This window comes from Neophocaena asiaeorientalis, unplaced genomic scaffold (assembly GCF_003031525.2).
Source record: "Neophocaena asiaeorientalis asiaeorientalis breed wild unplaced genomic scaffold, Neophocaena_asiaeorientalis_V1.1 scaffold49, whole genome shotgun sequence".
In the NCBI taxonomy this organism is placed as follows: domain Eukaryota; kingdom Metazoa; phylum Chordata; class Mammalia; order Artiodactyla; family Phocoenidae; genus Neophocaena; species Neophocaena asiaeorientalis.
Genome location: NW_020172456.1, coordinates 557,106 through 582,703, shown reverse-complemented (window position 1 = coordinate 582,703; position 25,598 = coordinate 557,106). Strand labels below are relative to the sequence as shown.

At 39.0% G+C, this 25,598-nt stretch overlaps 1 protein-coding gene across 6 annotated transcripts in view; it reads left to right on the top strand.

The window, feature by feature from the left end:
- Positions 1-25,598, top strand: part of NRXN3 (neurexin 3) — a 1,577,176-nt gene that overhangs the window by 1,405,034 nt on the left and 146,544 nt on the right. For 3 of the 6 annotated variants that reach the window (XM_024737822.1, XM_024737819.1, XM_024737823.1), the window contains 2 exons: positions 12,007-12,096; positions 19,790-20,097. In XM_024737822.1, coding sequence (XP_024593590.1) covers positions 12,007-12,096; positions 19,790-20,097 — 398 coding nt within the window. The remainder of the gene's footprint in view (positions 1-12,006; positions 12,097-19,789; positions 20,098-25,598) is intronic. The other 3 variants (XM_024737820.1, XM_024737821.1, XM_024737824.1) reach the window with 1 other exon arrangement.

The window sequence follows — 25,598 nt, the reverse complement described above, 5'->3', positions numbered from 1 at the left end:
CTGCCTCTGTTTGAGGCAGCAGTAGTCATCAATTTCACGAGTATTCTTGAGCACTTAAGATGTGTCAGTGTTTGGTGTCACTGTGTGTTAGGGAGGGGATTGTGTGTAGGATGGTGTAAAAAGATTGTTTAAACAAAAAAAACAAAACCTTGTTAAGGTGATTATAATTTCACACCAAAGGAGAAAAACCATGCCCGCAAGAACTGATGTAGTGTAGGGTAGTGGAGACTAGGTGGCAGGTAAATATTTGAAATGTGTCCATAATTTTACATAATCATTGACCACTTTCTTAAAAGTGGGGGGGAAAAAAGCCCTAATTTTTAAAAAAAATGCTGTTCTGGCTATCACATTTATAATATGAACTAATATTTGAGTCATGACATAAACTGTGATATACTTCTAATTATTGGCAAATATGTGTTGCTTGAGTTGCCGGTCAAAACCCTTAGCAGTGTTAGTTGTCCTTTCTCTTTATCGAACCCCTTAGTCAGTAAATTTTGGTCATTTTTAATGCTTTCCTCTAGAGTCTAATTGCCATTGACATGCTAAAATAATACTATTCTGATACCAGCTGTTAAGGCCCAGGAAAATGACTTTTAAACTCATCCATGAATTTATAACGGCTGCTTTTTGTAATCCATAAGCTTTAAAAAGGGGCTGAAGATGCAGTGCCTGGTTTTAAAAGCCAAGGTTGCAAGGCAGGAATGTGTTTTGTCGCATTTTGGTCTTTAATTCAATGCTTTGCTTTGTTTTTATTTTGTATTAGTAGGAAGTGTGAGGGGGAATATCCTTCTATTCTAAACCTAGGTAAAGCCATTCATGACCGGAGATTATTTGTACCCTGCAAGAACATAAACGGTTTGGTTTGGTTGGGTTTAGAAGGCTGGGGTTAGTGAAGGCAGTGTTTGCTCCGAAAAAGAGAAGGCAGTCCTCCAAGGTTTCCCATGAAACCATTTGAGGACTAAGAAATCCATTGGTGGGGGTGGGGTTAGTGTTCCAGGATATCTTACCAGTAAGTCCAACCTGCTTTTCTTACCAACTGTCTGTCCATCCATCATTTAAATAGTGATGGCCCCATATTACCTGTAGAGTCAACCTCTACTATTCTCCCTCCCTTTTCTTAGTCTAAGTCTAGAAATGGATGGAGATCAGAGAAGAATCAGTCTTCTCTAGTTTTCCCATCCTGTTCCAACTCCCTCACCCTTGACCTTTCCTTCCCTTCTCATGGAAGCTGCATTATTGCATCCCTTACCCTTGGACTTGATAATTCTCCCTTTAGAATATGGAAGAGGGCTAAGGATAGATAACAGGGGCCTGTGTCTCCCTGTGTCCATTCCAAGATCCCTAAGGTTTTCCCTAAGCAAACTCCTTTGACTCCCCAGACAGCAGCTGAGTGTTTCCCCACTCCTCCTGATGGGCCTTGATGGAGACTCACATAGGAGAGGGTGCTTCGTTTACCCCATCTCAGCTTCCCTGTCCTTACTGGATTTCCCGACTTCCCGGCTGTATCATTTAGTGTTTGCTGCATAACAAACCACCCCCAAACTTTATTTATTGGCTCATGTTTCTGTGGATCAGGTGGGTGTTTTTTCTGTTCCGGGCTGGCTTGGATGGAGCTAGATGATCTTGATGGCCTCACTCACACATCCAGGGGCTCAAGTGAGCTGACTGGGCTGGAAGGGTAGGCTTGGGTGGCTGGGGTTTCTCTTCTTGTGGTCTTTCATCTTCCAGGATCCCAGACCAGCTTCCTTCATATGGCAGTTTCAGGCTTCATCAGCATAAGCGGGCAAGCACCAACATGCAAGGGCTGTTCAAACGTCTGCTTCCATCACACTTACTAGTATGCCCTGTGCCGAACAAAGCAAGTCTCAGAGCCAATCAAGAATCAAGGGGTGGAAAAATAGACGTACATCTGATGGGAGGAGTGACAAAGTCCCACTGCAAAGGGGCATGGATATCGGAATGGGATTATAGCTATTTTACAACTTAACACACTAGCAGAGAGCTTGGAAAAGGCTCTCATTATTACAATCTATTTTCCTCTTAAACTTTCTCCCTCTCAACCCTCAAGGCCTCAAACTGAGGTTGGAAACTGATGATTTTTACTGAGGAATTGTCCTTTTTTTTTTCTTTCTTTCGGATATGACATTTTGGAATTAATCTTGGTTCTTCCTGCCATATCACATTATTTTCTTTTTTCTTTTTCCCCCCTCATTACCTCTTATTATTCTACCTTAAATTGAGTTAATGGTGTTTTAAAAAATTAAATGTCCATTTAAAATTTTTCTAATCTTTTTTTTTCTTCTATTCCTCCTTGGATGCTTTCAGATACTTTATCTGCCTTTGTTTGGGGTATTTATGATATATTAGTGTTATCTATAAAATGTGTTTTATTTGTATAGGCTATGTTCTCCCTTTCATTTATTTTCTTTTCTGCTTTGTTTGTTTTTTTTAACAAAGTCAGTTACGTTATAAAAACAGCCCCCATGCTGATCTATACTTTTCTCTAGATATTTTCTCTGAGCTGAATACGTTGTTATTTATCATTTTCCTTTGTTTGTGGCCAGATTTGAAGCCATGCTGCAGTTCTCACAAACAAATCAATTTGAATTAATTTGCCAAGCAGAGTTAACGAGGCCGAGGCATCGCATGAATTTAGGATATAGTACACCAACCGCATTCCCTGAGGTTATTCCTTCACTGGGAAAATTTTGATTCTTGTACCACATTTTAGTCGTGTATACCTGACCTTTGAATATTGCACTAAATGATGCATGGCTGCCAACTGGTTCATATTTTGAAAAGCCTTGGAAATGCCACATAACCAAACAAATCAGGAGTATAGACAATTCTTTAATTAATACCTTTGTGGGGGAAGAGTGGTCTTCAAGACATACACTCTCTGATGCTTGCCTATTCTAGAAATCCTGTGGCTAATGATGTTCTAAGTGAAAGTTTGAGAAACATATTTCTTAGATGATCTTTGAGTCCCGTCGACCTTAAAAGTGTAGATTCCTCTCAAAATATAAACTGTAAGGTCCAATGACCTCTACTCCTAGAAACTGCTTTATAATTATGAAACACAAAAAAAATTTGCAGGACTTCCCTGGTGGTCCAGTGGTAAAGAATCCTCCTTCCCATGCAAGGGACGCGGGTTCGATCCCTGGTCGTTAGGGAACTAAGATCCCACATGCCGAGGGGCAACTAGGCCCGTGCGCCATAACTACTGAGCTTGCGCGCCTCAACGAGAGGTCCCGCCTGCCGCAAACTACAGAGCCCGCATGCCCTGGAGCCCACCTGCCACAACTAGAGAAGAGAAAATCCCCACGCCACAACTAGAGAGAAGGCCGCGCACTGCAACGAAAGAACCCACATGCCTCAACGAAGATCCCACGTGCCTCAACTAAGACCCGACACAGCTGAAAACAACAAAAAAAATTTGCTTAAGAGGGACCTCAATGGTTATGTGGACTCTCCCTCCCCCTCAGCCCTCCACCTCCACAGATCCCCAACAAGTTCTCTAGCAAGAAGAATCTTCTTCAGACCGTAAAGGCTGGTGCAAACAAGTAAGAAAATGCAGTCCTCCTAAAAGGTGGGGAAATGGTAATAGAGTTCCTCGAAGGAGCTCAAATCTCTGGGTCTTAGATGAGTAATGTTCCAGGATGCTGAAGAAAGTTGAACTCTAAGCCCTTGTTCATGTTTACCCAGAAATAATGATGGGAGTCAGAATAGAAAACTAGTTTGGGAAAAGTGTTCTAAATTTTACATTGTCCAAAACAATTTGTCTCAAAATTGGAGCCAATATGTAAAAATTCTCATGTGTTTTATTGGACAGATAAGTTGGTATACATTTAACCATATTTAACAAAAAATATGCTGATGGCCTGGGCTCTTCAAAACAAGTCTTACCTAAATAGTCTCAATTCCCTTGGGAGAGCATTAGCAAATTGGCACATGAGGAATATGTTATAGATATAGCGTATCTTCATGTCCTCGAGAGAGTATAATGTACGGCGAGCTATGAGAGCCTCTTAAGGAGATCTGCCTCTGGTTGAACTCTCTAGTTACTCTGTATCTATTGCTGTATAACAAATTACCCCCAATTTAGTGGCGTCAAACAGGTAACGTTTATTATCTCACAGTTTCTGCAGGTCAGGATTTAGTAGCAACTTAGTCGAGTGGTTCTGTATCAAAGTGTCTGATGGATTAACATGACTCATCTATTGACTAGGGCTACAGTCATCTCAAGGCTTACCTAGGTCTGAAGGATCTGGTGGCCTCAGTTCCTTGACATGTGGGTGGCTTAAGTGTCCTTATGACACAACAGTAGCTTCCCCAGAGTGAGCCATGAGAGAGGGAGTGGGAGGAAGTCACAGTGCCTTTTCTGATCTAGTCTCTAAAATGAGTTGTTAATTCAACCATATCCTATTCTTTAGAATTGAGTTACTAAATCCAGCCCAGTTGGAGAATCAAGTTCTACCTCTCACAGAGGGGAATTTTAAAGAATTTGTAAACATTTTAAAGTCACCACATAATCCTCCTATTCTGTAAAATGTTCAGGGTCTGGCATGAATGTACAAAAGATATGCTTATCACACTTGCAAGATGGCACAAGACTAAGAAAGGTATCTCCTACAGGAAATAAAAGGCCTAGAGTTGAACATTTTCTTATCAGGTTGGAATGCTGTTATAAAACAAAACAGAATAAAGTTAATATAATTAAAGTCCTGCTTTGAAGCTCATAAAGTATACTGTGTGAAAGCAAGATGGCACAAACTTTTGGGGAAGCAATTTAATTGGAAACTGTCTTGGGCTTAAGTTGGAAATAAGCCTGCTGTTTGACTGTTCTGTGTTGTGTTGTTTAGACAACTGTTGTAAACCAGCATATTCACCAGGTCAGGGGTGGGTGGTGCATGGGACAGTGATTGTTATTTTTAGATCCCTTGGGAATAATATATTCATTTGTAGGCAGGAGGTTCAAGGTTGGTCTAGAAGACCTATAATTTACAAACACCAGAGACCCCATATGATCTAAGCAGAAATAATACTGTAGCATAAATTTATTATGGCATCAGCAATGTTGATATTGGTGTGACTTTCCTATTCACAAGGATGAAAATGTTTCTATTTGTTGCTCATCGAAATTGTCCTTCCATACCTCCTACCTGTCCTCAGAGCTGGGTAGTGACACCACACATGAATGTTTGAATGATTGGAATTTTTTTTTTTACCAACTATTCCAGTATTCTGGCATTAAAAACATTGAGTTTGATGTCCTCTGCATGAGAGGAATGAAAGTGAATGGAAACTGGGGGCGAGTGGGAAGGAAGGCACCTAGAGAGAATGGAATCACCAACATTAAAGAGTAACAGAGAGATTGCACAGAGGGTGGATATGCAGGAAAGAATGGATCATGGGGAAGAATGAGCCCTAGCATAACACCGTGGCTTTTGCAAAAGTGGAAGAAATAAGTGATAAGAAGAAGGACAGCTAGGAGAATCTTGAAAGGATCATGTGTCAAAAGGTTGAAGACAGAACATTAAGGTTTTATGTTGAAAAGGAAATTTGAAAAGATTTGACACTAAAAGTTGTGTGGTGAAGTAAATCTTGTTAAGTTTGCCTTCTTTTTAGTTTAACCCTTCTGAATCAGGTACTGTTATAACAATAACAGCAAGAGTAACAAATCATGTATTGAGCACTTATTTTAGCACTTATTTTGTGCCACACACTATGTTAAGTACTTTACAGACACCTAGTTCTCGGTTAATTCTCACAACAGCCCTGTGTTGCAGTTATTATTATAACTTTCATTTTATATATGAAGAAACTAAAGCTTAAAGATACACCAAGACATAGGTATACTTAATGTGTTTACCAGGAAGGAACTAGACAAAAGCCAGGTTGAAATTGACTAGCCTAGCTCCAGGGCATATTTTGGAATAATTATAGAAGGCAAAGAGTGACACCACTTGAGGAAGGAAAGCAAATTTTATAGTCGGTTTTGTTTTGTTCATTTATAGCATGTCATTTTTGAAAGTGGATCTTAAAGAGTAAGTGCTAGACAGACCTATGATCATGAAGAAAGTTCCATTAGATTACTTGGAAATAGTTTCTTAAACTATGAAAGCAAATAAAGATATTTTGGTCACCTGGGCCTTGTATTGTTCATCTTTCTGGGTTTGAAAGTATCCTTCGTGGATGAGGATAAATAAAAAGTCCAGGATCAATGAGCTTCATGAAGAGAGTTGAGAATAGCTTCAGGAAGAGAGTTGAGAATGAAAATAAATCACATTTCCAGCCTCTTCCAACTCCCCATGAGCATTCTTGACTGGATTATTACATTTAATTTGTATAAAATCTTACAATATAGGTATTATCATCTTCATGTATTTTTTGGAACAGATGAAGAAATAGACACCTAGATTAAGAAAATTACGCAAGTTCACAGAACTGGTAAATGTCTGAGATAGGACTGCATCTATCCTATTGAGCCATCTTTGCTTAAATAGCTCAACTCCTATAGCCTAGAGATGGTGGATCAATACTATGACTTGAATATGGGAAGGAATTGATAATATGTCTGTCCACATATATTTTCCATTTCTAAACATACCCAGAAGACATGAGGCAGTGAGCTTCATCAGCCAAGTCAGGGCATTCGTGGGTGACCCCCGCTGCTTTCTAGGAGTAAACATCTCATCACTTTGGAAAGGTGGTTCTCGCTGGCTCCTCGAACCACTTAAGTGAGTCTGGAAAAGCTCCCTTATTTAATAATGCCCTTGTGCTCTGAGTCTGTTAATTTACTTCCCCCATCTGATCAGTTTTCTACTCCAAGAGATTGATTTTCTTGCCTTGGCACACTAAAGGATCGAGGCTCAGAACATACAAATAGTTCTTTTTTCTTCGGCCCCAAAGATGTGTTGTGAGGATTAATGAGATGGTGCTTATAATTGCATTTTGAGCTCCTTGGTCAAAAGGCACTTTATAAAATACAAGATATTAATTCTTGTTGAGTTCCATCCATCACTTACAAGTGGCTGAACATTCTAGATGCCCTTCGGGTAGCACAATACCGCCCCCGCCCCCAATCTGACTCTCAGAGAATTTGTCTAGGTCAACACCAGGAACAAGACCAGTGCAGAGCTCAAAGAATTTCCCCCAGTTCCTGTCCTTAGTGCCTGATGTTTGCTTTGAAACTCACAAAGTGTTCTTTGGGGAGAGAGACATTCTAAGAACCTCTGAAACGCTGTACTACTTGAGTCTACCCACATTGATTTTCTTTTGCCTCTGGCTCTAATACATAGTATTCATTCTCTGACTGTTGGTTAGACCCACGGTCTCATTTTTTAGTGTCAACAAAGCAATAAAGGAAACTTTCCCTTCCTTTATTCCAGACTCAAAACAAAATGCGAAAATACCTCTGGCATTAATTTTGCACAGATGAATGTTGCTACGATATTCCTATTAGCATGTCCACATGGTTGACAACCTTTCAGATGGTATTAACGGTCTACCTGCAAGAAAGCATTTTCTGCCAGCCCAGTGCAACTTGCCAGAACCTTTAAGCCACTCTTCCTCAGCCTAGCAGCAGTATATCATCATTACCTGTAGCTGGACCAAGAAATCGCATTTGTCGATGTCTGAATTGCTCTTTTACTTTCAGTGGTTTTAGAAACCAACTTTGTTTTGGAAATGGGGTTAGCTGAGTATATTTTAGAAGACACAGAAATATAAAAAGCGACAACCAACTACGGTCCATTCATCTTTGGATGGTAACCTTTGTGGCACCAAATGTAATACGGTCACCTTTGGAATGGAGGCCTGGAAAAGTTCTGAGACCATGGAAGCACACCATGGAATTAACATGCTTCCTTCTGATTATTAAGAAAGAGTTGAATCATGTTAATAATAATAATAGTTTAAATAAATTGGATGTTTTTTCATATCCCAGGTTCTGTATATGCTCTACCTCTTAATATCCTATACCAAGTCCTGTGGTGAATTCGGAAGTGGGGAAACTGGGACTATGTGACTTGCACAAGGTCAAGTAGCTACTAAAGTTAAAACTCAAAGCCAGGTTTGTCTCCAAAGCCCATGGTCATAGCTCCTATGCTGTACTGATTATGGTTTTAAGAAAATTAGTATAACTTCTAATGAATAGGATCTATGTTTGAACCAACAGAGTGTAAAATGGTGTTGTAAAAGTTATTTTCTGTGCAATACAGGAGTTCTCTCTATCTTTAAGTTTTTCAACTGAAAGAATTTTTACTTCTTTGGGGTCATCAGCAAGTTTCCAGATTACTTCTTTGGGACCTTAAAGAGGGACTAATGTATTGGGAAACTATTCAAGGGTCAACTTGCTTTCTTTGTCTTATCTTCCTCTGTTCTCTTTTCCTTTTATCCTAAATGGATTAACCCACATGTAGTCAATGTGAGCTGTTTTTGCATAAAGGTTGCAGCTATGTGTATGAACCAGTTGGGCCTCAGTAATTTCACCTCAGAGCATTCTGCTCTTCACAATATTATAATTCAACAGTGCATGTTGTATGTGTCTCCAGGAGCTGAAATATTTGATAACAGAACCAATAGTACATAAGCAAATGACAGTAGGAGGTCAATTGTATAAAAAATGGATGGAGATACACACACACACACACACACACACCCCTCCAACCTTTTTCAGTATAATAGACTGAAATATGGCTAATACTTTTTTTTCTAAAATTCAGTTCCAAGTAGGTGAGTGTCAGATCCATATAAGTAATTTAAGAACTGTCTATTTGAAGATGTCATTGTGCGATTTATAGATTTCTCAGCGTGGTTGAGAACTGCAATCATTACATTTTTGGGGTATAATTAGTAATATACATATGCCTCTTTTTAGTGACATTATGACATTACTATTCATAAGGCCATTCCTTCTTGAGGATAGCATCACTTTCTTTTGAAGAATTGATTTTAGTCTGTGTTTAAATGTTCATACTGGCTGCTATATGAAATGTACAACTAAATGTCATTAAGGATTTAATATGAACGTATATGGATTTGATGAGGTTTGCTAAGCTTTCAGAGTAGTCCCTGTGTTTGAATTCTGATATGTAGAAGGTTGTCTGCTCTTCAGTCAGTATAGCAAATGGGGCTCGGGGCAAATGAACTCATTCTCATGCACATGTTTCTAAAACATTTCTCACTAATGTTTGAGATAAATTAAAATTTAAAACCAACAAGAACATGAAAAGAGACTAAGAACGATGTTAATGTGGCAATTTAAACCAGTTTGGTTTTCCAAATGGCCTTCCATCTTTCACAACTTTTAACAGTATGCAAGATCGCTATCCCTAGTGCTAGATACTATCAGTCTGGCATGGAAAACTTAAAACTTTTTTCTAAATGTCTTTTAAGCTGAGATGGAGAAGAATGACTCTCTGTCTTTCACTTTCTGAAGGGTCTAAGGTTGAATCGTGGCTATGCTGTCCTCCCAACATATCACTTACTGATTCTCCTACACTGTTTCTTATTTTTCTAGCCAGTACCATGTCCTAATATGATTGTCTGTGGAGCTTTATGCTTGACAGAGAGTGGATGGCGGGGAGGGTGCTTAGGAGGACCGAGACCCATATGTTTGGGGAAGAAGTAAGTCAATACAGCTTCTTAATGAAGTTGGTACACATAGAGCTGTCGGTTTGGAACGTTGGGTACTTATGATTTACATAACGTCTTGCACGTTATGAAGAATAGTTAAGTTAGCTTTATATTTGCTATTGACTTCACCAATCCATTCCACAGTGAGTGGAACAGAGGTCATTACTATACTTAATATTGTAGCCAATGACAGTTACAGAAAACCCAAAGTAATAGAACATATTCAAGGTGAACCTGGCATAATCCATTTGCCATTTCTCAATTTCTCAGTATGTTGTGACTAAAACTTGAGAGGTCAGAGCTTATGAAGATGGATGACGTCCCTTGTATATCTGTCTCCTGTAGGGTAGAATTAAGAGTTATACCCTTGTGTATCTGTCTCCCATAGGGTAGAATTAAGAGTTATAGAGATACAGGTTCTTTTCAGAAAAGTGCATGTTCCTTTTCTATTAGGACATGTGAAAATTTACCCAACTTTATTTTGGATTAGTAGAATTCTGTGTACCCAGATCTACCAGGATGATCATTAAAATGATCTCTACGTGGTATTTACGTTAACAGGTAAAATTAACTTTTTTCACCATGGACTTATTGAAACACCAAGAAGTTAAGATACCTTTCTGGTTTTCCTCCTAGCTTACACCCTGTCTTTTTTTCTTCTGTGAGAAATAACATTTTGAGGAAAACTTTAAATGATATACTGCAATCCAAAACTGTTAATTGTTCTTCCCATTCATTGCACTTTATCCTTTGATATGTTAATATGTTAGGCTTTATGCCAGGCAGATAGGGTCCCATAATGTAGGCTGGGAGCCGATCCATGGTTGCCTCTTTCATGAGCTTTTTGTTTGTTTTTATTCCTGGATAGTAAGAATAATGAGTCAGCTCCTTAGAATAATTTGTTCAAAGGGGAAATGCATGGGGAATCTTTTAAATATCTCCCAATATTGCCACCCCTTCCCCATCCCATTCCTCACATAAGGCAGGTACTAGTTTAGCCACATGTGGAATCTTCTCTGCCAGTGAAAACTCCTCTGTGAAGATGACCCTGAGATGGAAGTGCCAGGGCAAGCTTCTATTCACCTGATGCTATATTCAATCCTAATAATCTTTCTAGCTTTTAGACTTCTATATAAATGGTTTCCAAGCCACCTGTCTTGAGAATTTGATTTCACCTTCAATGTTGGTGATTTGGATTGGGCTTCCTGAAGTTCCAATACTGTAAGGCTATGAGTCAAAAGTAATTTAGAATTCACCGGTTTCTGCTTGATCGCTATGAGGTTGGTTGACAAGACAGAGCAGTTCCCAAAGCATGGCTTCATTATTTTGTGATTTGAAGCATATTCATTAGGGGTATATGTTCACAACACCACTCTCCATGTCTGTGCTAATTAGACAAACCATCCAGGGGTGGTAACACCATTTATGAAAGGAAGAAAGAGGCATACTAACAGTTAAAAGCATTATGTTTGATCCTTGAAACTAATTAGATATTTCATGCTTGGAAGAAGTATCCCTAACAGGCTTTATGAATGGATGTGTATTCAGGAAGGACCTCTCCCAGGAAGGAAAGAGAGAGAGACTAGGTAGACATATAAAACCTGTGTCTGTTAGTACTAATAAAATATAGGTACTCAGAAGTCTGAAAATGCTATATCACTATATGTATAGCTGCTTTTATTTACAGATATTTACTTTGGGGTTCCTTCGATTTTAAAATGTGGAACAGATCTAGACAAAGAGATAGAGATTAAAAGAGTTATCTGTAATACTCTACCTATTTTACATAGGTGATGGGATGCCAGGCCCCCCTTTATGGAACAGGAAGTTTTCGTTGGCCGTCAAGGCTTAAATTGCCTTCTTTGGCTTCCCTCTGCCAAGAAGTAGAGCAGTTGCACATACCTGAGAGGAAAATAAGGACGTGCACGGCCCCATGCTTCTGATCAGATACAGTAGAGTGAGTGTGGAACATGCATGACTGAGACACTGAGGGTCCCCTACCACATTATGAAGCTGATCTGATACAAGTCAAGGGGATCATTGTTCCTCCATTGACCCAATTAAGGTGTGGTTAGAGTGAGATGGAGAAGAGTGAAGGTAAACCCATTTCTGTAAATAGCCAAACCTCTTCCTGATGTCCATCCCAAGTCACGTTTCCAAAACATACGGAGTACCGCATAGCTAAGAATAACCTGACCTCACATCTGTCAACCAAGGGCAGAGTGACTTCGACTCCACCTCCACTAAAGATAAATGGATATCTATCTCTAAAAACTTCATAAAACACACCAAAAACCTAGGATGTTTTTGAATGACTTATTGACTTTTCAGATTGTTCTTTAAGCTGTTTTTTAAACTTTAAAGGCAACACTGATAATGAACGCTTCCAAATGGTAAAACAGAAAATCCCCTTCAAATATAACCGGCCCGTAGAGGAGTGGCTGCAGGAAAAAGGTAACTGTCGTTAAAACTTTCATTTTAAAATCATTTGATTCTAAACCCTCATTTTTAAAGCCTGCAAATAAATGTTCCTTAAATGATAATGGCCTGCTGCATAAATGACTGTTTTAATTTTCATTATAATTTGTGTCAGCTTCCACCTGCCATATGTTGATAAATCATGCTATAATACATTGCCATTAAAATACAGTTAAAGGGACTAACATCTAGCTTTCTATCAGCATGACAACCACAAACAAGAGATTCCAGGAACCTCTAAAAAAGAAATGTATTATGGCAATTTAACCACTGCATGACATTATTTGTTAATTTGTTTTAAATTACCTCTTATACCAGAGCTTTCTAAAGAAATTTCAAAAGAACTTATTAAACTTACATCTTGAGGCTGTTTTGGCTTTGCTATCTGTAGCATGGTTAATGACAACAAAAAAATCATAGATTGACTCTTGTAATTTAAACTGCTTAAATAACTGTTATAAGGGGAGCGACTTTTTTTTTTAACATTTGTTTTTAAACAAAGAAAAGAATGAGAAAGATGAATTTTGCCTTTAGAGTTAAACCTACAGAGGCAAATACGTTTCATAAGAAGTTAATGGTGTCCTAGTTGCTGACTGAAACTAAAAAAATAAACTTATTCTACACTTTCGTTGTGTATTCGATATTTATGCAACAAAAGTGTACGTGGTTGAAAAAGGAAAGGTTAATGGAAGGCAAAACAGCAGTTTCTCATTTGCTGAAAAAAACAACCACTTTGTTAATAAAAGAGGGCAGCGGTTATACCTGATGTTAGAATTTTCTGTGTGGCTCCTGTTTATTAGGATGTGAACTATTGTCTTTCAGTGACGAAAAATTTTTGTCTTTAAGAAGCTATTTACTCTGTTCTTTCCTGAGCCAGTATAAGCTACTGTTGTAGCTTAAGTGAGTTTTATTTTAAGTAGACATTGAGTTTTTAAAATATGTAGACATTTGATTGAGTTATTTATAAATAGTAATGAGGTATATTAATATGCAACTTAAAAAATAAAGGACTACTACAGTTGTAAGTTGAGTGAAAACATTCAGACCTTTAAACACGGAAAATCCTCACTGAGTCTTAACTGTTTGCCCTGTTTTTAACGTACGTGGTCTAATTAAAAATAAATTAAGAATAACTCTAAAAAGCAAATAATTTTGTTTAGTAATCACCAGCTCATAAAGTCCCTTTAACATTAAAGATGATGATTGCCTCACTTCTTAAAAAGGAAAAGACAACTAGATGCATGTCTGAGTCTCATGTGCCTGAGAGGATTTTTTTGTTTCTTTCAATTTTATGTTAATAATATTTTATTTTACTCCATTGCCTTTTGAAGTCTAAGTTCAGTGGCATGCCAGGCATTTTCATTTGTATAAATCATTATAAAGTTACTAGTAGGCTTTTAGTTTTCCTTCCAATAGCATTGTTATCAGTTGGCTTTCATGTAGAAGGATGCTTCCAAACACACAACAAAAGTTGAGTTGGTGGGACAGGGAGAGGGGTGGTTTGGGTGGAAGGGAGGGAGGAATTCCAGTTTCTTAACTGAATATGTGTATGTTTATATATGCTAATAATATTGAAAAAATTATTTGCAAACTGGGAAGTTCTCTCTTCTATGTTATTTTAACCAAAATTACTTTTTTGTTTGATTTTGGTAAGTAACATTTATTCGTTCTGTTGCTTTACCTCTTCCTCTGTCTAGGTAACTTTCCCTTCAAAAGAAATAGAAAATGTATACCAAAAGCCCTTGTAAGGACAATAAGTAAAACAGGGTAAATTCAGAAAGATGATGAGGCAGAGGTATTAGGAAGTAGCTGGAATCCTCTTTGGAGTTATTTCTGTCATTGGGGAAGAGATCTGGGTCACAGCATTCCCAAGTCTGTTTTCTGGCTCTGTCTGCTATTGACTGACTTTCTGACCTTAGACGATCCACTTAACCTCTTTATATCTCAGATTTCCCATCTGATGAGAGGAGAAATAATACTGCCTATTCCCCAAGGGTGTTCTGAGGTTTAATTAATTAGTCTTTGTGCAACACTGACTGGAGACGTGCAAAGATTTAATTTAAGCAGTATGTGAACTTGTTGTCCAAATGAGGTAACAATTAATGACTTTCAAGAGGATGGGCACCCAAAGCAAAACACAAAGTAACCTGCTACAAACCCTGTACTGGTGTTATAACCAGATTTCGTATTATTGATGATAGGACAATTATCAGGCTGGAATAGAGATATAATAATGGTCGCTCCTTATAAAAAACACGATTGATCATAATGAGGGGCAATAAGGAGATCTGGCATTGATTTTGAGAAACCTTGGGCAGATGGTACAACTTTCTCTGGTCAGTCCCTTATATCCTTCATAGGGAGAGGGTAGTGATGATTGTTTCTCACTTATTCACTGAATCCTGCTTACCTGAGAGAGATAAATTGATCAGAGGAAGAGATGGCAGGAGACTTGAATATCCCCCTATTCCTTTAGTGCCTGCCAACTTCACTATTAACCACCTAATCTCAGGTACAGAAGGCTAGGAAAGGGTTTTAAAACATAAGAAAAGCAGACCTAGCCAGAAATAAAACATGAAACAGACAAATAAACAAAGGTCCAGATACTTCCTAGGGCATGATGGAAATCTGAAACACAGGCAGCCTCCTTCCCTATTTCACCCCACCGGTGTCTTGTTCTCAAGAAGTGATTAGTCACATCTCTCCTTGAAAGAAGGAATAGCCAGAAGTGGAGCGGTGGCTTAATCGTGTAGCCCAGGACACATGTCTTGCCTTGCTCCATGCTTGGGTCAATCTTGAACAAGCAAAGACCACTTGTTGGAGTGAACTATGGCAACTGGAATAAAGGAGATCCATCATTTCTTTTTTTTTTTTTTTTTTAACCCTGGCATCTGCCACCGCAGGCTTACCCCACATTCCGTACCCCTCCCTCCACCATGGCCTGAGTGAGCCAGAGCCCCCAAATCAGCTGCTCCTTTTTTTTTAATTTTTAAATTTTATTTTACTTACTTTTGTTATACAGCAAGTTCTTATTGGTTATCTATTTTATCCACATCAGTGTATACATGTCAATCCCAATCTCCCAATTCATCCCACCACCACCCGACCCCCTGCCGCTTTCCCCCCTTGGTGTCCATAAGTTTGTTCTCTACATCTCTGTTCTCAATTTCTGCCCAGCAAACCGGTTCATCTGTGCCATTTTTCTAGTTTCCACATATATGCATTAATATACAATATTTTTCTCTTTCTGACTTCAGTCTGTATGACAGTCTCTAGATCCATCCACGTCTCAACAAATGACCCAATTTCATTCCTTTTTACGCCTGAGTAATATTCCATTGTATATATGTACCACACGTTCTTTATCCATTCATCTGTCAATGGGCATTTACGTTGCTTCCATGACCTGGCTATTGTAAATAGTGCAGCAATGAACATTGGGGTGCATGTGACTTTTTTTATTTTATTTTATTTTTTGCGGTACGCGGACCTCTCAGTGTTGTGGCCTCTCCCATTGCGGAGCAACAGGCTCCGGATGCACAGGCTCAGCGGCCATGGCTCACGGGCCCAGCCGCTCCACGGCATGTGGGATCCTCCCAGACCAGTGTTAGATTGTTATTTGAGATTTGTCTTGTTTCTTGAGGTAGGCTTGTATAGCTATAAATTTCCCTTTTAGAACGGCTTTGGCTGCATCCCATAGGTTTTGGATTGTCGTGTTTTCATTGTCCTTTTTCTCTAGGTACTTTTTGATTTCCTCTTTGATTTCTTCAGTGATCTGTATTGTTTAGCCTCCATGTGTTTGTGTTTTTTATGTTTTGTTCCCTGTAATTCATTTCTAATCGCATAGCATTGTGATCAGAAAAGATGCTTGCTATGATTTGTTTTCTTAAATTTACTGAGGCTTGATTTGTGACCCAAGATGTGGTCTATCCTGGAGAATGTTCCATGCACACTTGAGATTAAAGTATAATCTGCTGTTTTTGGATGGAATGTCCTATAAATATGAATTAAATCTATCTGGTCTATTGTGTCATTTAAAGCTTCTGTTTCCTTATTTATTTTCATTTTGGATGATCTGTTCATTGGTGTAAGTGAGGTCGAATCTGAATGAGATTCTTGCTGGGTAGAGTAACCTTGGTTGCAGTTTCTTCCGTTATATCACTTTAAATATATCGTGCCTCTCCCTTCCGGCTTGTAGAGTTTCTGCTGAGGAATCAGCTGTTTACCTTATGGGAGTTCCCTTGTATGTTATTTGTCGTTCTTCCCTTGCTGCTTTCAATAATTCTTCTTTGTCTTTAATTTTTACCAATTCGATTACTATGTGTCTCAGTGTGTTTCTCCTTGGGTTTATCCTGTATGGGACTCTGTGCCTCCTGGACTTGCGTGGCTATTTCCTTTCCCATGTTAGGGAAGTTTTTGACTGTAATCTCTTCAAATATTTTCTCAGGTCCTTTCTCTCTCTCTTCTCCTTCTGGGACCCTATATTGCAAATGTTGTTGCATTTAATGTTATCCCAGAGGTCTCTTAGGCTGTCTTCATTTCTTTTCATTCTTTTTTCTTTATTCTGTTCCGTGGCAGTGAATTCCACTATTTTGTCTTCCAGGTCACTTACTGTTCTTCTGTCTCAGTTATTCTGCTATTGCTTCCTTCTAGTGTAGTTTTCATTTTAGTTATTGTGTTGTTCATCTCTGTTTGTTTGTTCTTTAATTCTTCTAGGTCTTTGTTAAACATTTCTGGCATCTTCTCGATCTTTGCCTCCATTCTTTTTCCGAGGTCCTGGATCATCTTCACTATCATTATTCTGAAATTTTTTTCTGGAAGGTTGCCTATCTCCACTTCATTTAGTTGTTTTTCTGGGGTTTTATCTTGTTCCTTCATGTGGTACATAGCCCTCCGCCTTTTCATCTTGTCTGTCTTTCTGTGAATGTGGTTTTTGTTCCACAGGCTGCAGGATGTAGTTCTTCTTGCTTCTGCTGTCTGACCTCTGGTGGAAGAGGCTATCTAAGAGGCTTGTGCAAGTTTCCTGATGGGAGGGATTGGTCAGATCCATCATTTCTAACCAGTATAATTCAACTTTGCATTTCAGTTCTCTCTGATCTTCTTTTTATTTGTAAGCAAGGGCAGAATAACATCAATAGGAAAATAAGATGAGGATCATTACAGATGTGAAGTACTGTTGTGAATATTAGAAATATAACATTTTCTACCTGTATTCAATTATAAGCATTAACTGATTATCAGTGTTTGGCTATATGTAAAAAAGGAGATGAATAAGCATTAATATTATGGTTGGCCAACAGTTATGTGAATGGAAGGGATAGCTTGGCACTGAGGTGTAAGATACTGAATTTTAGCCCTAGAGATCTCTTACTAGGCAAATTCTTATTATGTTAACCACTGCAAATGCCTATGCAAGGCCAGGAGCATATTTATTCTCCCCTTCCATCATGGCATTTCTTTTTTTGTTGGTTTTCTTGTTGTTGTTGTTGTTTTCTTTTCTTTTTTGCGGTATGCGGGCCTGTCACTGCCGTGGCCCCTCCTGTTGCAGAGCCCAGGCTCCGGATGCGCAGGCCCAGCGGCCATGGCCCACGGGCGCAGCTGCTCCGCGGCATGTGGGATCCTCCCGGACCAGGGCACAAACCCGCATCCCCTGCATCGGCAGGCGGACCCTAAACCACTGCGCCACCAGGGAAGCCCGGCATTTCTTTTTATAGTAAGCTTAGGGTTTCCAGAATAAAGCTGTTGTCAAAAAATAAACAGTAAAGAGGTATGAGCTCCAGGCCATTACCCAGTATTATTGGGCATTGAACTTTTTGCTGCATCTTATGTGAGAAATGAGAGGCCAAAGGATAGGCAATGATGCATGTGCACAGGGCACTGAAGGAATTGGTGGGAAAATAATGGAAATCTATTAGATCTATTTGATTGGACCCTTAGGATCTGGGCAATTCTGTTATCATTAAAGCCAGCAGATTCCATTTCCATGCTCCAGATATTTTTATAGAGATTATTTTCACTATAACATAATTATCTGTCCAAGTCTTCATAGTGTAGTGTAGTGTTTGAAGCTTCCAAAGGGGTATTAGTTATAAATCATTCTTGACTAATATGCCCTTAAGCATTGCCCAGTGAGTGGCGCTGGGTCTTGTACAAAGAATTCCCTCTGAACAGATGCATCTTGCCTTCTCTGTCCTTTCTGTTTCGTCCGTTTTTCTGCGTTGAGTAGGGACTCCACATTATACACCAGACATTCAAGGATAGCTAATCACTGTGTAGGCTTAAAGGCCATGTAATAGTGGTAGGGGTTAAGTGCCCAAATATCACAGCATGCCTCTATTCATATTTGAGATTATACGAAAACCTCAGTCTTTAAAAAAATATACTCCCTTTTATTAAAAAGGCAAGTATATCAGAACATTGTTTCCAGTCATTAATAGCTAAAAATATTCAGGCAATTAGATTAAGAATAAATGAAGTATTGTTTGAGCACTGACTAAAATGGAGAACAATTCAGAAAGGATATATTTAATTCCATTAAAAAATTTTTCCACCTTTCTCCATATGGAGAAACAGAAGAAAATAATCTGGAGAAATAATAGAATAGAAGGCTCTAACCTTTAAAAGGTATTTAGATTTTTCTGGGAAACATCTCGAACTTAAGAGAGGCTTTTTAAAGTAGGAATAGTTGGGGGGAAGATAAGTTGAGTTACACTGTTCTAACCTCTGTTCTACCATCATTTCATTCTGATAGTTTTCTGTCCACAGAAGCATAAATGGTTCCCCAAATGGGAACTTCAAATAAGGTGAGCTACTCTTTGCTTCAATTCGTTAGCATACCTCTATATCTCTTTAAGGTGTTTTATGTGTAGCTTTTTTCATTAACACCTATCCCTCCTCTTAAATGACATTTTTTGTCTTCCCCCCTTTCTCACAGACATGATCAATGCCTACTTATTTTCCATATCTTAGAGGGAGATTTAGTTGTGTGACTGTAATCTGCCCCCTCCTCCAAATTAATAAAGATGGGAAATAATCTGTCATGATGTTTATTAAATAGCAAGTATTGGTAGAATATTAGGCATTAGGAAGATTTCTAGGAAGTGAGGTGTTTGGTGACCAAAATGTTTATTTTTATAAGTATACAATAAATCCAGGTCTCTTAACTAGAATCTAAGTTAATTTCAGTTAATTTAATTTAATTATCAGACCTAGTTTTTTAATTCAGTGTTCTGTGTTACCTCACTGAGTTTTTATTTGCCATATATAATTCTTTTTAGTTTTCATTGTGTTACCTTTTAGGTTAAAAAATCAGTACAGTAAGTATTTATGATTTATTATTTTCATCACCTGTTTTTTTTTTTTCTGTCATCTACAACTGCATAACCAGGAAGACTATAATACTGCTCATCATTGAACAAGACTTCTCCTGCCTCACAATAAAGAGATAGAGGCTCTTTTGTTCAGGTTATCTAGGATATTCAGCTAGACAGTGGAAGAGATAAACAGTGAAATGTTATTTGCCAATGTCTATATTGAATTTTTGTTACCCAGTTTTCTTCCTTTCAATTGCTCAAGGAAGCCTGTTTTGATGTCTGGTCCATTCAGACCAGGTAAGGCAAACAGAGAAAATGTACAGGAATAATGATGTTTCCTCCACCCAACCCACTAGGCCGGCAGTTAACCATCTTCAACACCCAGGCGCAAATAGCTATCGGTGGAAAGGACAAAGGACGCCTCTTCCAAGGCCAGCTTTCTGGGCTCTATTATGATGGTTTAAAAGTACTGAACATGGCGGCTGAGAACAACCCCAATATTAAAATCAATGGAAGTGTCCGACTGGTGGGAGAAGTCCCATCAATCTTGGGAACGACACAGACAACCTCCATGCCACCAGAAATGTCTACCACTGTCATGGAAACCACCACTACAATGGCTACTACCACAACCCGCAAGAATCGCTCTACAGCCAGCATTCAGGTAAGCCTTTCTCCAACAATTAATTGACTCCGCCTCTTGGTCTTTGAGATGTTGCTATCATGGTCAGTGTTACTACGTAGCTAAAGTGTCTGAATGACTATGTTTGTAGGAAGGATGCCTGTAGGAAGGATGGTAAAGCTCTTATTCAAAATGAGCAAATTCTCACTATGAAATACTCCCACCTCTCATTTTATTACCTTTCTTTTCACTAGCCAAAAGGGAAAAGGGGGAAAGGAAAATTTGTTATCATAGGAAAGACTGTATCCTAGTTCGATTCTATTCGCATCCTCCTGATGGCTTTGCTAGGACGTGAATTGTTCATTTTTGAGGCCAGTGGGTAGCATTAAATCAAGGGCAGATGAAGCTAGAGGTTCAATTAATCCTTATAAAATGCAGCGTTTGTATTTGATAAGTGTTGATTATTCACTTATTATTTTTGGCCCACTTCGTTTCCTTTATATTATATTGACCAAGGTCCTAATTACATTAGAAATTTGAAGGTCTGAGTTTAGCTATGTAGGAAGTCCTTAGTTTTGTGGTTAACGTTTTTGTTTTGTCACTTAAAAGTAATTATACCCAAGCTAAAGCTAATGCTTTGCTGACTTCCTTGGCATCTCATAAATCTAGTTAGTAGAGGGGAGAAGGTTAATCGAATTTTTAGCCTTAAATGCTCTGGCAAAAAATAAGACATTCCGATTGCCTGTGGGAAAATGACCCCTAGTCTAGTTAGTATCTGCAGAAGATTCAGCAGATCAGTACTTGTCCTTTCTGTTTCTTAGTTTTAAGACATTAGCCAGGGGTTCAGTTGAGTCTTTGACATCACCCTTCCATTGACTTCAGAGGACATTATAAACCTAGAGTCAATAATCATTTAAACCCCCAATGTGTTCCCATTCTTCTGAATTAAGTTTATGAGAGTTAGGCAGTGGTAAAAGTGTTGTCTACCTTTTCCCTTTTCTTTGAGTAGAAATATCCAGACCATTCCTTATGTGACTCCACAGGGACAATTGGAAGCTGATACACTGATGATGTTATCAGGCCAATTTAATGTGTTTTAGAAAAGCTACTAAGAAGCTGGTTACTTAGCAGTCTTATAGTTGCACGTGTTGTTACATGTATACCTTCGCACATGCTCCCGAAAAATAGCTTTTTCTCTACTGATATTAAAGCAATAACTCCTGACACTTCACTATACTCACTGAAAAGAAGATAAAAGACAATATATATTTCTATTATGGCTCTCTGTAGCTCTAGAGCATATCTGTTTATTGTGGGTGAAAGGATAGTTCTATCTGCACAGGTCTTGGCAGACTTTTCTGTCTCTGTCAGAATACATTCCACTAACCCTGTGGGAAGCAGAGAAGCATATGGCTTTTTCTTCATAGGAATGGATGGTCCTGTAGTTCTTTGCAAGGCCAAATTTTTACTGACCTCAGAAGGATTTAATGTTACATGAGGATTCAGGGACTAAGCCATGGTAATTATCAGTCTGGGGCTTTCCTTCCTGCAGCACATACATAAATAGGAGCAGATTGGGTGAGTATTTGTACAAACTAAGGGAGCCAGAGTAGGATACAAGGTACAAAAGTCTTATAAGTGAGTATGATTCTAAACATCATTTAACCTGTTGTCATTTTAGAGGTCAGCACCTGTAGACAGCTGGAGGATGCCCTCTCTAACAGCCTCCTTTCTGGTGTGTTTCTTTTTCTTTAGTCCAGTAATAATTGGATTACATCTACATGTCTTTCCTTTTGCTTCTACAGGAAAGGCTATAAAAATGAGTTATAAATCTGTTGATGCTCTTTGTTTTCAAAGGTGTATAAATACATAAAGTAGTCTTGGAGGAAAGCCAACAGACTAGCAAAATTGGATTAGATGGGGATGACAGATAAAAAGGCCCCATATTCTTTGTAAAGATTAGCTAAAGGAAATAACTATGCCAAGGGTTTTGAACTGTTTGTTCTGCCAACTAGCCATAAGAACTTTGCCCTGGGCTTCATAAAAGCGAAATAGCCTGCCTGTCTCCAAGTCTGTCCCTGTCTTAAATACATTCTGTAGATCATGTGAAGCTTGTTTTAGGACCGGGGACCCAACTACCCTTGGATTCTACCCAAGGTTTAAGGCAGTTTCCAGACTCTGGGTGAAGAAGGTCAGTCTCAGGAGTTCTTATGTGCCCTGTGTGAGCCCCTAATTTTCTTGAATGAAATGGACTCATAAAGATTTGATCTCTGGGAAATCTTCAGAAAAAAGAAAAAGAAGGGAAGAGGGCTGGATTTCATGTTCACTAGATCCATCACTCACGTTTTCACCTACGTGTGAAATCTTACAGCCATTCCCAAATGATACACTGTTCTGTCTTCCTTTGCTTTGATAATATTGCTAGAGTAGAGTTGTCCTAAAAGTAGACTCTTCCGGAAGAAACAAAATAAGCATGTGCATTCACAAGTATAAGTATCTGTTTATTAAAAATCCACCGGTTATTTCTTTAAGCGTAAGGTAAGAAAACATCATTTGAGCAGTCCATTTCTGATAGACCTTGGTTAATGTTGATTTTAAATCAAAGGAAAACTGCAAAGTGCTTTTAGTGATGCTCTTAACTGTGTGTGAATGTGAACAAAGAGTTTGCCAACTGATATGGCCCTCTAATGCTCTAGCCTCCTGGAAGTAATAGGCGCTTTGATCTTTCTGATACTCTAGTTTGTTACAAAATACTTGTGAATTGCACGGACTGTGTTAAATTACTCACAGCTGCAGTGCCAAGCAGGAGGGGAGTTTGGGGGAGAATGGATACATGCATATGTATGGCTGAGTCCCTTTGCTGTGCACCTGAAACTATCATAACATTGTTACTCAGCTATACTCCAGTATAAAATAGTGTTTTTTTAAAAAAAGAAGGATGTCTCTAGATGCCCCCCTGAATAAAAAAGGAAGTTAAGGTTGAGATAGCAGGTGGGTGCATTGAGAAAGCAGGTGGACAAGTGATAATTCTCAAATAAAGGTCTGGCACTTAGTAGGTGCTCAGTAAATATTTATTGAATAAATCAGAAAACAAGATAGGCTTTATTATGTACCTTATCATCACTTAACAATCAGAAGTGTCATGGCTTCTGGAAGGATTTCTCTCTAAGATGATCAATGTGCTTTAGACAATTTTAATTTTTTTTCCAGTGGTAAAACTATAGCAGAATGATTAAATGCATGTACTTGAAGTCAGACTGCCTGGGTTTACAACCTAGTTTCTCTTCGTATTAACTAAGTGACCCTGGGCGAGTCGTGTATGTTGTAGTTACCTATTGCTATGGAGCAACCTGCCATAACTTAGTAGCTTCAAACAACAACTGTGTCATTAGATCTCAAAGTTTTATGGGTCAGAAATTGGGGCAGGGCTCAGCAAGGCATTTCTTCTGCCTCACATGGAATTGACTGAGGTCATTCAGTGGCTACTCTGGTCTGCAGGGTCTGGCTTCACGCATGCACCTGGTGCCTTGGTGGGTGAACTGGAAATACTGGACTCAGCTGGGTCCACGTCTCTCTCCGTGTCTCTAGGACTCCTTTCATAGAGGCTCAGGACCCCTGGAGAGAGTTTTCCAAGTCTCACTTTCAGGGAGTGATGTATAAACCTCATTTCTCAATAGGAGGAGTAGCAAGAATTGGCAACCAACCTAAATCTACCACATTGTAAACCTGGAGGGAGGGAAAGGTACTACTAGTCCTTATAAGATTGTTGTGAGGATAACTGAGTTAATAAAAGTCAAATGCTTACAAGAGGTATATCATGAAGAATATAATTAAATATATTTTAACCTTGTTATTATTATATTCTGTCCTCAACATTTGGTATGCAAGCCAATACCCTCTCAAGCAAGGATCTAACTCAGAAAATGGGGCTGCTTCTACTGACTGTAGTGTCCGTAAGTTCAGAGCGGGGCTAGGAGGTTTTGGGGGATAGGGATTTGAAGGAGGCTCAGAGTAGAATCTGGGGGCTGAAATTAGTCCTGGCAAATAAAACGTCTGTAAGATCTCCGGAATGGACATCTCACTACCCATCTTTAATTTTCTTTTCCATTTTTTTAAATCAACCGGGAGTGCTATGGGCCTTGGAGAGTATGTTCTGTTATGAAATGGGTCTATCCACATGTATTTTTGGTGTTACAGAAAGAGGAATCCAGGTTCCTCGCCATCATGGAGCTTACAGCGTAAAGTGGACAAGAGGGCTTGACATTAGCTATCAGTATGAAATAGTGACTTACAAGTGATGGTGTGTTGGGGGGTGAGGAGTGGTGTATGGGATGGCATGGCTGGATCTTATGAATGAGGTGAGAATGGAACTGGGACTTGGATACATGGTGCTAGGAACAAACCCCAGGTTGGCTGAATGTGCAGAGCTAAATTGACAAAGTCAGAGATGATTCCTAGAGAGATCACCAAGTCCAGCTAGAACAGAGAGTGCATAGAGGGGGTTTGTGAGATACAAGAGATTCAGATTCTGAGAGTCTTGGCCTAAAATGCCCCCAAACAGGAGAAGTCCAAGAGGGGAGAACTGGATCAGGTTGCCTGTGGGTCTTACTACCAGAGATGCCCCAGAGATTGTACAGGCACATCCATTGCATTACATGTGACCCCAGTGTTGGTGGGTTACTATCATGATGCCGGTAGGTCAGCTTCTAAGGTGGAAAAGTTCAACTCAGGCTACACTCAAATTCCTTAGTCCTCACTCAGGATGGAAGGCAGAAGTGAGGAATAAGAGTCTTTTAGGGATAACTCTCAGCCACCATGACCAAAGTGTTCTTGTGAGAGAGGAAAGGGCCAAGAGGAAAATAGTTCCAAGAATAATGTGTATTCTCTTACCTTAGTGCTACAGACCTAGTTATCAGTAAAGAAAGAACTCAGTGTGTTCCGTGTTCAGCAAATCACCATTTGGAATCATTTATAAGCTATTAGCAGAATACTGATCATGACCCGCTTTTTCTGAACTGGGCATTGGTAAAGTCACCTTGACATTGGCCAGGGCTGCCCGGCACCAGAATATTACCAGAAAATCACAATGCTCAGCCTGGATTGGAACTACCTTAATAAACAGTAGAAGTGAAAGACTTGAGAGCTTTGTGAGATTTCATTCTTATCTCGAACTCACAAATTTGGTGGGCAAATGTGAACCATTTTCAAAAATTATGGAAGGAAGCCACAATTATTCAGGTTTTGTAACAATACCTATATGGAAAGTCCTCCTTCTGGTCTGCTTTCAGTTTTAGGCTGGGGACAGTCAGAAGCACACTTCAGCCTTGATATTGATTATTGGAAAACAAAACAAAGCAAAACTTGTGATTAAAAAGTTGATCCTTCACACTGTCTGTCCTGGATGCAGTCCCAGTATGCTGAAGGAAAGAGAGAGAAATTTAGAATCAGAATTTCTGGGTTGGACGCCAGGTTCTTCCAGCCACTTAGCTGTGTCTCTCTGGGAATATTGATTAGACCCTCTAAACCTCAGTTCTATTATCTGT